The sequence below is a fragment of the Natrix helvetica genome (assembly GCF_964273705.1).
Source record: "Natrix helvetica genome assembly, chromosome: 1".
NCBI lineage: Eukaryota > Metazoa > Chordata > Lepidosauria > Squamata > Natricidae > Natrix > Natrix helvetica.
The window spans coordinates 319,376,448-319,388,761 of record NC_138548.1 but is presented as its reverse complement, the minus strand read 5'-3'; the positions used below and the strand labels follow the sequence as shown (position 1 = coordinate 319,388,761).

At 41.3% G+C, this 12,314-nt stretch overlaps 1 protein-coding gene across 1 annotated transcript in view; it reads right to left on the bottom strand.

Moving 5' to 3' along the window:
• LOC309394443 (protein SSUH2 homolog) overlaps window positions 1-12,314 on the bottom strand; it is a 56,142-nt gene that overhangs the window by 2,194 nt on the left and 41,634 nt on the right. Inside the window, exons 10-11 of the mRNA XM_081957609.1 lie at window positions 8,495-8,600; window positions 6,934-7,041 (exon numbers count right to left, since the gene is read on the bottom strand). Coding sequence (XP_081813735.1) covers window positions 6,934-7,041; window positions 8,495-8,600 — 214 coding nt within the window. The remainder of the gene's footprint in view (window positions 1-6,933; window positions 7,042-8,494; window positions 8,601-12,314) is intronic.

Here is a 12,314-nt window from a genome sequence, read left to right as displayed (position 1 = left end):
CTACAACTTCCAAATACTCTTCAGGTATCACACTCCCCACGTAGAGATCAATGCCATCCCTTTTCTCTAGTCAGAGGTTTGTACAAGACAGATTTCAGATAGGATGACATCACTGTCCTTACCCAACCGAGTCTCAGTAATATATGGGACACGGATGGATGAACTCTTATTATACATAGATCTAAAGTTGACCTGCAACATTTTGAAGCAAGGAATTCTGACAATCTGACAACCTACTTCTCGGAAAGGAGTTACCCGTTCAGAAGTGGAGATAAGTGGATTTCCGTTCACATGGAACAATTTATCTATTAGTCCCCAGTTCACTTTCCTTGCTGAGTACTACTAGGATAGAGTTGCTATGCTACTTTGTATCCATACTGTATTAATGTATTTCCCCTCCAATGACTACAATGCTGGTGACTTGTAATGCTAGGATGTTCAGGTTCCTCTCTCCAATCAGGACTGCCTTGTAGGAACAGAAACAAGAAGCCAGGAACACAACAAGTGTTGGACACAACAAGTCTTGGCTCTCCCAAGTAGTTTTAATATTGTGTCCTCCTCATTTTCTGCTATTTCTCCAGTTCCACCCTCTCTGTCCCATGTCTTGTGCAGTAACGTGCCCTTAGTTCCATAACCTATCCACTTTCCCATCGGTCTACAAGCAGCACTAATATTCCTCCAATGCTCATTCTAAACTTTCCTGTATTAAAAGCAGAACTATTTGCACCCTGACTCCATGTTCAGGGGCGGGGAGAAGGCAAGTAATGTTTATAAGAGAGAGTGGCAAGGGTTGGGAGCGATGGGGAAATCAAAACTACATATTCCCTTTGGTTCAATTTTCTGCTTAGAAAACACTTTATTTGGGGTTTTTTTTCACCTTTATATACATCCCAACAGGCAGAGAAAATACATTTCTTAAGAGGAAGAGCACTTCTCACTTGAAAAGGCTGTTGTCAGAGACTTTTAAAGCTGCCTGCTTTTATTTATCCTCTCCTTGACGTGAGCAAACCCTTTCCATTAAGTGAAAAACAAGCTGAGCGAAAGCAAAGTGAAGGAATAAAAATGATTCAGTATGCCATAATTCCAGAGATATTCTTTTAGTACCATCAGTTCTAGCTGGTGTCATCCATAGTAGATTCCTTCTGCCTGAGTCCTTTAAACTTTAAGCTAAAAGCAACTTTAAAGAAAACACAGAAAACATTTCTAAGCTATAGGAGTCCTTTGAAGCAGGGATCTTCAAACTTGGCAACTTTAAGACTTGTGGACTTCAATTCCCAGTTTTCCTCACACTGGCTGGGGAATTCTGGGAGTTGAAGTCTACAAGTCTTACAAATTTGGAGATTTGGAGAGCCGTGCTTTAAGGATAAACCAGATCCTTTGACTGTGTATCCTGAAGTAAGATTACAGAGTTTTACAGGAGTTTCTTCCCAAATAAGGGTGACAAGTTTTTGAAATTCAGATTTTTCCTCAAGTACATCTTATTTGCATTGGCATCAACGGAAGTGTTCAAAAAAAAAGCAAGATGGCAGTGGCAGTAGTACAACGGAAGTCCCACCTCATATGATAACTATAAATACCTATGTGTAATTCATCCAATCATTGACTGTAATCTGGATTATACAACATAATGTGTCAACTCCTCATTTTCAGTTTCAGAGCACAAAGATTTTTCAAAACTATATAATGAATTCATAGCCTAATCCATTTCTTAAAAGCAGGAGAGTGACTTTCTTTCCAGTCACATAGGATTATCCTCTTTGCTTTTCCTCAAAGTCTCTCTAATCTTTAGTACCTCCATCAATCCTCCTCTTGAAAAAGGGACAATAAATAGAAAAGGCTCCCTCCCTACTTATCACATCCTTTAACCATTATATTCAAATGGAGGCCTTGAAAGGTTTCTAAACATTTAACAATAATTGATTATTGCAGCAAATATCTTGATGCTCAGTCATGTCTCCTCCTGAGTAAGTATAAAGACTGGCCTGTATGAAAAACAGAATCAAGAAAAGTGGAACTGCATAAATTGTGGTTAGGGATTACAAGAGCAATGTGTATATATACTAGGCCTTGTTTGAACTAGTAAATGACTTCTATTTGTGTTTTAATATGTAAGGATCTTCTTTTCAAGTTTAAACTGCAGCAACACAAATAAAAATGAAATCATCTTCAGGTCCAGATTTATTTCTGGTATCGTTATTCACACATCCATGCAATTTTTTTTAGAAATGGTTCAAAAATGTTTTGCCTCTATAATATATTCTAAGCAAATTCATGGTCAACAAGGGAGGAAAAAGGTAAGTCGGAGAAATTGGTCTTGGATGCGGAGTGTTTAAATTGCAGTATTGCAGGCAGAGTTTGAGATGGGATTCAAAGTTGACTCAGGCTTCCATCCTTCCGAGGTCGATAAAATGAACAGCCAGACTGTTGGGGTCAATATGCAAATAATGCTAACATTGTAAACTGCCCATAGAGTGCCATAAAACACTATGAGGTAGTATAAAAGCCCAAATGCTATTGCTAATTGAAAAGCACCGGATTAAGAAAATACATCCATTAGTTATAATTTTCCATAACTTTCTAATCCTTCCAACCCATCCTCACTGTCCATATGCTGTTCCTTTTTTATAGTATCCTTTTTGAGGATCTCTTCCCTACTATGACGGGCCCCAGTCTCCCTTTTCCTCTTACTATTCACTCTTCCTTCTCTATGGCCAAACACCTCAACATCATTCTTTCCTAGCTGCCACTCTCCTGTATATTCAATGGTCATACATATACAGTATATCACAGAAGTGGGTACACCCCTTCACATTTTGTAAATGTTTAAGCATATCTTTTCATGTGACAACACTGAAGAACTGACACTTGGCTACAATGTAAAGTAGTGAGCATACAGCTTGTATAACAGTGTAAATGTTCTGTCCCCTCAAAATAACACAGCACACAGCCATTAATGTCTAAAATGCTGGCAACAAAAGTGAGTACACCCCTAAGTGATAATGTCCAAATGGGGCCCAAAGTGTCAATGTTTTGTGTGGCCACCATTATTTTCCAGCACTTCCTTAACCCTCTTGGGCATAGAGTTCACCGTATTTCTATAAAATGATATACCAGTGGTATTTAACTCCACATAAATGTTTGTTGCAATGCAAACATAAGAAAGGTGTTTTTTTTAAAAAAATAACTTGTGGTGGACATGTGACAAGGCAAGGAAATATTGGGAACAAATTCATGGTTTAAATCAGAAGATTTAAAAATGGACTTATAATGGAAACCAGAAAGTTTTCTTCTAGGACTATTAGTTTAAAAAAATGGAAGGAAAAAATGGAACTTCATGCTATACATGTTGATAGCTGCAAGAATTCTATATGCCCAGATATGAAAAGAAATGATAATTCCCATAATGGAGGAATGGATTGAAAAGACGGCAGAGCTGGGTCCATTAATTAGGGACAAGAATGTAAATAGTTTTGGGGTTACAGGTTGTCCTCAATTTACAGTTACAATTAACCCCCAAATTTCCACTGCTAACAAGAGAGTTGTTAAGTGAGTTTTGCCCCATTTTACATCAATCTTGCCTTCGTTGTAAAGTGAATCACTGCCATCGTTAAGTTAATAACATGATTGTTAAGTAAATCTGGTTTCCCCATTTACTTTGCTTGTCAGAAGGTCATAAAAGCTGTTCACATGAACCCAGGACACTGCAACCGTCACAAATATGAATCAGTTGCCAAGCATGTGAATTTCCATCCCATGACCATGGAGATGCTGCAGAGGTCGTAAGTGTGAAAAATGATCCAAAGTTTTTTTTTTAATGTCAGAATGTCACTAAATGAATGGTTGTAAGTCAAGGACTACCTGTACTTCAAAGACGCTTCTGGGCCTCTGCATGAAAGAGGAGTGGGAGGGGAGAAACTTTGGGTTTGGATTTTGCCAATTAAATGGATGTCTGCAATAAAAATGGCTAATACAGCAGACCTTCTAGTCACAACCATAATTCATTCCATAACTTTCACAGCAAACCGATTCAGTTGTGACATGAACCTAATTTTAGAAATTTGGTGCTTACAAAAAAAAATGGTGTGGAAGGGGAAATCGACCGCGAAAACAAAATGTGAATGTTTTGGTCGCAACCCGATTTGGTAATGGTGAGAAGTGTTTGTGACCAGAGGTTCTACTGTAGTAACTATTCGGTATAACTAAAAAGTTGATACCATAACTTCATTACGTATCTTACTGCACCGGAAAAAGTTGGAAGTTACTGCTTTTTGCTTCTTTTTTTAAATTTCTTTCTCCGTTTTCCTTCACTTTATCTCCTCTATCCTCTTTCCTTCCCCTTTTCCATTGTTTTTATTTCTATTTCTATTTTACATTAAGAAAACAAACTTTTAATAAAATATATTTTAAAAAGAGAATAGAGAAATTAAAAACAGCAGGCAGGGTAATTAGGATAATGCAGGGCTCACAAGGGGACACAGTACCAATCACACTCATTCACTCCAACTATCTCTGTTGTTGTGGGTATAAAATGAAGAGACCTGTGTGCACACTACATTAGCCTCAGAGGAAGAGATATAAAGGCAATAGTAACATAATAATTACAAAAAATATGCAAATCCTACCACAAAATAAAATGCAACTATGTACCCTCTCTGTGCCAGAAAAAATAAATTTCTTGAACTGCAGTATGTGACTAATTTTTTAGCAGATTAGATTTCTAAAATAACTGACTCTAATTTAATATATATTCACCACATTTCTGATTTTATTCCAAATTAATTCTGAATCTTCTGGTAGGTTGATGAGTCATCTCTTCATGTTGCAGAAGATACAGTATTCGTGTTCAGATTCCTGGATTCCTCTTATCCACATTTCTGAGTTCTCAATGTACCTCTTAGTTAATGTACATCAAAGTATTGAGCAACTATGATATAACTGATTATATACTAACATAGTAGGGACACTGTGGCTCAGTGGCTAAGATGTTGAGCTTGTCGATCAGAAAGGTCAGCAGTTCAATGGTTTGAATCCCTAGCGCCGCATAACAGAGTGAGCTCCCGTTACTTGTCCCAGCTTCTGCCAAGCTAACAGTTCGAAAGCATGTAAAAATGCAAGTAGAAAGGATAGGGACCACCTTTGGTGGGAAGGTAACAGTGTTCCATGGCCTTTGGCATTTAGTCATGCCGGCCACATGACCACGGAGACGTCTTTGGGCAGTGCTGGCTCTTCGGCTTTGAAATGGAGATGAGCACCGCCCCCTAGAGTCGGGAATGACTAGCACATATGTGCGAGAGCAACCTTTGCCCTTTACCTTTACACTAACATAATATGGATGATGACCACATTCAGTTGTGTGATAGAAAGACATTTTAAAACAGAAAGTGTATATTTTTAAACAACTATTCAATTAAAATGCTTGGCAATAAGGTGTTTTTAAAGAGCAACTTCCTTATGAGGGAGAGAGAGCTCTCTGATCATGTAGTCACTCTGCCACCTGGTGCATAAATGAAACATTGCAACCTGTACAATTTTCTTGATCTTGTTTCTCCTGCTAAATTTCCAGCTCCATCTGATTTTGTATCAATCTAATCTAATGTATCAATCTATGATGAAAACATAGCCTATTCCAAAGGATTTATGGAAGACTATGCACATCTTCCAACATTATCTTTATTTCTAAGGATCGCTCTGGCCTTCAAAACTGCTATGCCTCCTTACTGTATCTTTTGCAAAGTCTGAAGGTGCCTTTTCATGAGAAAAGGTTTGATGTGTTGCATAAATAACCCAATTGTGGCTTATTCAGGAAGTCATTGTTAAAGTCACCTGTTTCAGTGAGATGTGTGCCAAAATTCAGCAAGTTTCCAGCCTCAATCATTGTGTGAGTGGTTTTAAGTTAGTAATTTTTAAGTATCTTCCATTTTAGCTATTACTGCATTTGATGATTGCAATAATGATTTCAAAGTATATTTCATTTGAGCCATTCTTGCAACTGATTAATGTTTATTGGTATTATTTTTACTATGCTTTTGACACATATCAACCACCTAGATTTCCTCCAGATTAAAATGGGGAAAAATATTTATAATTTTCCACAGAAACCAGTCTGGGGAAATGTTTCTCTTGGAAAAGTATGCAGATAAAAAAAAAAGTTTATGTTCCCCGTCTGCCAACACCACTTCTTAAATTAGCTACTTATAAGTAAAACAAGCAAACGTTAAGATCTCCCAATTTGCATGGTCCTCAGCCCCCGCAATAACCAATTCTTAAGAATTGTGTATTTCTTCCTTACAAACACACAGCAGATACAGTGAAATACCGTGTTTCTCCCAAAATATGACCTACCCGAAAGTAAGTCCTAGCTTGATTTTTACATGTGCACCCAATATAAGCCCTACCACCCCCACAATAAGCCCTAATTAAGACCCCTCCACTCCAGGGTGCACAGGTAAAAATTAAGCCAGGATGGGGATGGTGGAGCTGCCCTACTACTTACCTTTGGACAGTTGCAGCCAGGGCTTTCGCACACCGACACTGACTTGCTGCCTCACTTCTTCTGCAGCCAGCAAGGCTTTCCCGAAGGCCTCTGCAGCTGATAAGAGAACTCCAGATTGGAGTTCCAGAGCTCTGTTATTGGCTGCAGAGGCCTTCAGGAAAGCCTTGCTGACCACAGATAAATAAGTTCCTGATGACCTCTGACAGCAAATGTACACAGTGAGGTGAGCCAGTGGATGACATCCCCCCAAAATAACACCTGGTACCATTTTTGGTGGCAAAAAAAATGACAGGGTCTTGTTTTTGGGAAAACACAGGTGTCACTAACAGTTATTTTTGCTTGCTTGTTGTTTCTTAGTGTTGTGGTTTCCAAATTTCTCATATGTTGTAAGTTTAAAGTTTGGGTAGGATTCGTGATTTAAAAGTCCTGCTTTGACATACCTGCCGTAGGATGCGAGATGTGCTGGTGAGTTGGCCATGATGCTCTGCGATGGCTCTTTGTGAAGCCAGTGAGATCTCAGCATTAGGGAAATCAACGAGAGGATATACCTGAAACATTAAAAAAAAACTTCAAAAACTATACGTTCTATTCCTCTGAGTTGCTGCTGGTTGTTGGTTTTTTAAGTTTCCCTTCCCTCCTTTCTGATCAGGTCCACCCATCCATTGTTTTTATTAGGACACCAGGCATATGAGTTGAAGTAATGTCATTACTTTGTGCATTGTGCACAACACGTTGTCAAGCCTGATGAAACCAGAACAAACATGATATTATTACAATTTCTTTCTCCTCCCAAGTTCACCTGTCCCTGTTACCAGGAAGGTTTGTTCAATCCCTAAAGCTATAAGAAGCAGAATATTAGGAGCTGCAGAGCTTAAGTGAGTATCTCTACTCCAATTGCTTAAAATGATAACTATTTCAAGATACGTAATATGCATATGATGAATATGAAACTGCAGGACATGATGTATTTACTTTGCAATTCTGGAGCTGTTAACCGTAATAAGAAAAATTCTGAGTCATCATTTGTTCCTCTTGAGGCACCAGTGTAAAAATTATAAAGGCATTGTGTTACTGGTGCTTATGTCTTCATATATAATATCATCAAAATGTGTTTGAATATTAGTAGTTCGGGTTGGTAGCTAGGCTGTTGGTTTGAGCTCTGAGCTTGGCACGTTTTGTCACCATTTTAGGAGACATCATCAGTGCGTTTTGAATTCATTGAGGATGTCTCCTGGAATGGTGGTGAAACATTTGCAACCAACTTGCCAAGCTCGGAGCTCAAACCAACAGCCTAAATATAATATCACCTTTACAATTTTTTTTAAAGATTTAGCATTATTGATTAATAGAACAGGCATATTAATTTAAGAATTTTTTTTTAAAAATGGTGCAAATGTTTATGAGATGCCAAGCTATGAGAGGGGCATGACTATCAGCTGCAAACCAAGACCAAATATATTAAATAGTAATCAAAGACTTATAAAGATAGTTGAATCTTGTAACAAAAGCAGGAGCAAATAGCTCAAGTAGGCCATTTTCTCTGAAGTGTTCCCTTTCCAGTGGATTGGATCATAGCTCCAGAAACTAGAGGTTTGGAAACACCATTCTAGTAATTAATTAGCCAATATATGAACACAGTTTAAGTATATAGTTTGAAATTACAATGAAAGCCCAACTACGTTTAATATAACAATGCTAGATAAAGTTACATGGGGTAATACATAAATTATAACATTAAATCATGTTGTTGTTTCTAGTTGCCTTTTTTTTACTAGTGATGATGATGATGATGATGATGATGAAGAAGAAGAAGAAGATGAAGAAGAAGAAGAAGAAGAAGAAGAAGAAGAAGAAGAAGAAGAAGAAGAAGAAGAAGAAGAAGAAGAAGAAGAAGAAGAAGAAGAAGAAGAAGAAGAAGAAGAAGAAAGAGACAATAAGGATCTGGAGGCATTATTTGCAGACACCAGGAACTGTGCCTTAAGGAAGTATTATTGTACTTACCAGAGTATTTTCATCTTTAAGTACATTTTCCCCCATAGCTTTACTGAGCAGATCTCTTGGAAAGCTTAGCTGGTGTTCAGAAATGAATTCATATACATTGTTTTTCCTGGAAGATTTAAAAATAAAAGATTAGAGAAGGATGAGGGAGGGGGGAAGAGGGAGAAGGATTTAATATGAGGTTTTCCAAACTGTAAGGTGTACTAAGAGAGGATGAAGAACTTTGTAGTTACATTGTCACAATAAATCCACCTTTCCCAAATGTTAATTGCATTGTTTTCATTGTTCATTTGTGTTTGTGTTGGATTTTTAGGGGGGTGTACCTTAAAAAGGCAGTAAAGTAAAGTGTGATGGTGAAAGTTTTGGATTCCCTGATGCAAAATCATACATACATACATACAGCTAAGGCACAACACCGCAGTTGGTTTAAAAAGATGGACGTATTCATACCGGGTGTCAAACTTGCGGCCCCTGGGCTGGATGCATCACACACTCGCCACACCCACCTCAGTTTTAGTGAAGGGGGGGAAATCACAATTCGTCATGTGATGACAACGTGACGCCATGAGTTTGACACCCCTGTATTAACAGTTTGCTATGCGCTGAATGAATAACTGGACAGGGAGGAAAATAATCAGTTTGTGAAAGACAAGTTAAGAGGACAGTAGCAATAAAAGGAGAGGTCAGCTAAGGTAAGCTAGTTCATAACGAAAGCCCACCAAAACAAGATTCAGAGGAACTAGAAAAGATAAGCATGGATTTAAAAGTGAAAGAAATTTTCATTCAAAGGCCAAGTTCTTCGTTCTTCATCTTTTTTGTGTAAATGTCCTTGGTGCAAGTAATTTTGTTTTCTGATCAATAAGGTTCTTTTTCCTATTAGAAATAAGATGGAAGGACTGTTTGGAAAGTGTTCTGAGCCCCCTTCCTCCGTTGCCCACACAGCACACACACTCCGGAACAGTACAAGGGAACAAGGTTTATTACACCAACAGACAAGAGGTTTTGTGGCAGCAAGCCACCAAGACAGAACTCACAAAGATAGAACACACAAAAGCAGCTATCCAGCTTGCCAGGATCCCAGACTAGAGTTGCTGGCTTAAGTCCTTTGTTGATTGCTACGCAGAGCCTCTCCAGAGTCAACCCTTTTATAACCTAAAAAGGGCGTCTCCCAAACAGCACCTGAGAGCTCTTTACTGCCTATAATTACGCCCACGCTCCTTGCGTTTGTGGGCGCGCCGGAAACGGGCATCTAGAAATGCCCTGCTAAGTCCTGAGTCACTGTCCTCTCCGCTGCTCCAAGGCAGGGCATCGGGAGTCCTCCTCCTCTGGCTCTCACCGCTGCTCCATGCCTCTGGCGCCACCTGGTGGCCGACCAGACTCTTGGATTCCTGCTCAGCCTCCGAATCCTGTCCAGGATCGCACATCTCCTCTGGAGCTGACTCGTATGGAGTATCACTCTCGGAGTCTGGTGACAGCGGCACCGGCTTGGCCACAACAGGAAAGTATGCAGAATTTACTATAGGGTGAGCCACAGAAGGAGGGAGACTGAGAGAGAGAGATTGTCAGGGTTCCAAGTAACATCCCTAACGAAAGAAGATTCCAAGGCTTGAAGTTCCTCAAAGTTCCATTTTATTAGAGATGTCATATTGGCATATCTGGGAAAACCCAAACCTGAAAGTTTTCAGGTTTTCCCCACCCAAAAGAAAGTTCAAGTCCCTGCCCAGCAACCACATGTCCATCACATGAGCCAATCAGGCACCATCCAAAACTGGAGATGCTTCCCAGTCATCTCATCGCAGCTGCAGGGCAATGTGACCTTGACTCTCTGAGAAAGAATGAGACTTGGAAAGGGCTTTGAGAACAACAGAAAGCTCCGAGGTAGGGTAACGATGCACCACCTGAGGTCGTAAGTTCGAAGCTCCCTTCAGGAAGCTGCGTACACTCGGATGATGGCTGAGCTGTTGGTGAGAGCCCATTGACAAGATGGTGGACAAAGCCACAACCTGCCATCTTAGGGTATTTGGAGCGAGCCCTTGATCAAAACCTTCTTGGAGAAAATCCAAAATCTGTGGGAGAGACGACGTAAGAAGGTCCTGGTTACGGTGAGCACACTAGCCGGCAAAGGCGGCCCATGTGGCGCCATAGATTCTGGTAGTGGAAGGCCACCTGGATACCTGGATGGTATGGATGACCTGGCTGGAGAACGAGTCAGGAAGTCCCTCTCAAGTGCCAGACAGTCAGCTGGAGCCACTGGGGCTCCGGATGGAAAATGACCCCCTGGCTGAGAGAGACTGAATCCTGCAGGATTCTCCAGGGCCGAGCGATGGAGAGACTGGTCAGGTCGACAAATCAGGTCCTACTTGGCCAATGAGGTGCCACTAAGAATCTCCACCCGCTCCACAAGTAGTTTTCTGATGACTCAAGGAATCAGTGGCAATGGGGGGAAGGCGTAGAGAAGACCTGGAGGCCAGGGGCTGTTAAGGGCATCCACCCCCTCCGCTTGAGGAGAGTGATACCTGGTGAAGAAGTGAGGCAGTTGAGAATTCTCTGGTGGGGCGAAGAGGTCGACTAGGGGCTGGCTGAACCTCTGCAACAGTTGTTGAAACAGGCACTGGTGTAGGCATCACTCTGACTGGTCCAGAATGGTCTGGCTCAGCCAATCCACTTGGACATTGTCTACACCAGAGATGTGCTCTGCCCTTATAGAAGCCACATGGTGCTCTGCCCACCTTCCAAGTGCTTCTGCCTCTGTCATGAGTGAGCTGGATCTAGTGCCCCCCTGGCAGTTGATGTGCACCTTCATCGCCACATTTTCTGTCAGGATTAGTTCGTGGCGACACTGCACCTCCAATTGGAACCGGCATAGTGCGAGGCAAACTGCCCTCAGCTCCAACCAGTTGATGTTGTGCGATAACTGGCTGGCCGACCACCTGCCTTGCATGAGCTTACTGCCGAGGTGGGCCCCCCATCTGAAGAGGCTGGCATCTGATGTGATGATCACGCAGTCGGGCACTGGGAACAGGGACCCCTTTGTCAATGCAGCGGTCTGCTACCATCTGAGGGAACGAAGGACCTTCAGCGATGGACGTACCTTGACCTTGGAGTTGCTGGCATTGGCCCTCTGTGATGGTAGGAGGAACCACTGCAACTCTCTTGCGTGCAGCCTCACCCATGGGACAATTACTAGGCATGAAATCATTTTGCCCAGCAATTGCGACAACAGGAGCACTGGAACAGACTGCGACCGCCGAACCTGCTGCACAAGAGCTTGAAGACTGCAGATTCGCTCTGGGGACAGGGACACGAGGCAAAGCAACATGTTGATCACTGCCCCAGATGAAGAATCTTCGAGGAAGATGACAGATGGCTTGTTTCGAGGTTGATGGAAAACCCGTGATGTCACAGGGTGTCCATGGTCACTTGAAGGTCATGCAGTGCCTACGCTGGTGATGACGATTGTATCAAGATGTCATCGAGATAACACAAGAGGCAAATGGGGCTTATCAGGAGATGGGCCACCACTGCAACAAGGATCTTTGTGAATGCCCTGAGGGCTGATGATAGGCTGAAGGGTAAGGCACGGTACTGGTAAGGAGCTATAGTAAATTGTGTCATGATGAGCTTTGGACTGAATTGAAAAACTGAAGCTACAGGAAGCCAGGAGGCCTGGCCAAGAATTTCAATTCAGTCCTTGGGAAATGTAACAGAATTTAACCCATGCTTGGATACTATGCTTGGACACTCCAAGCAGTGCACAGGAGGATGTTATTTTGACTATATATCACCCACACTCTGTATAATCCCCCCTCCCATTTTCCCACAG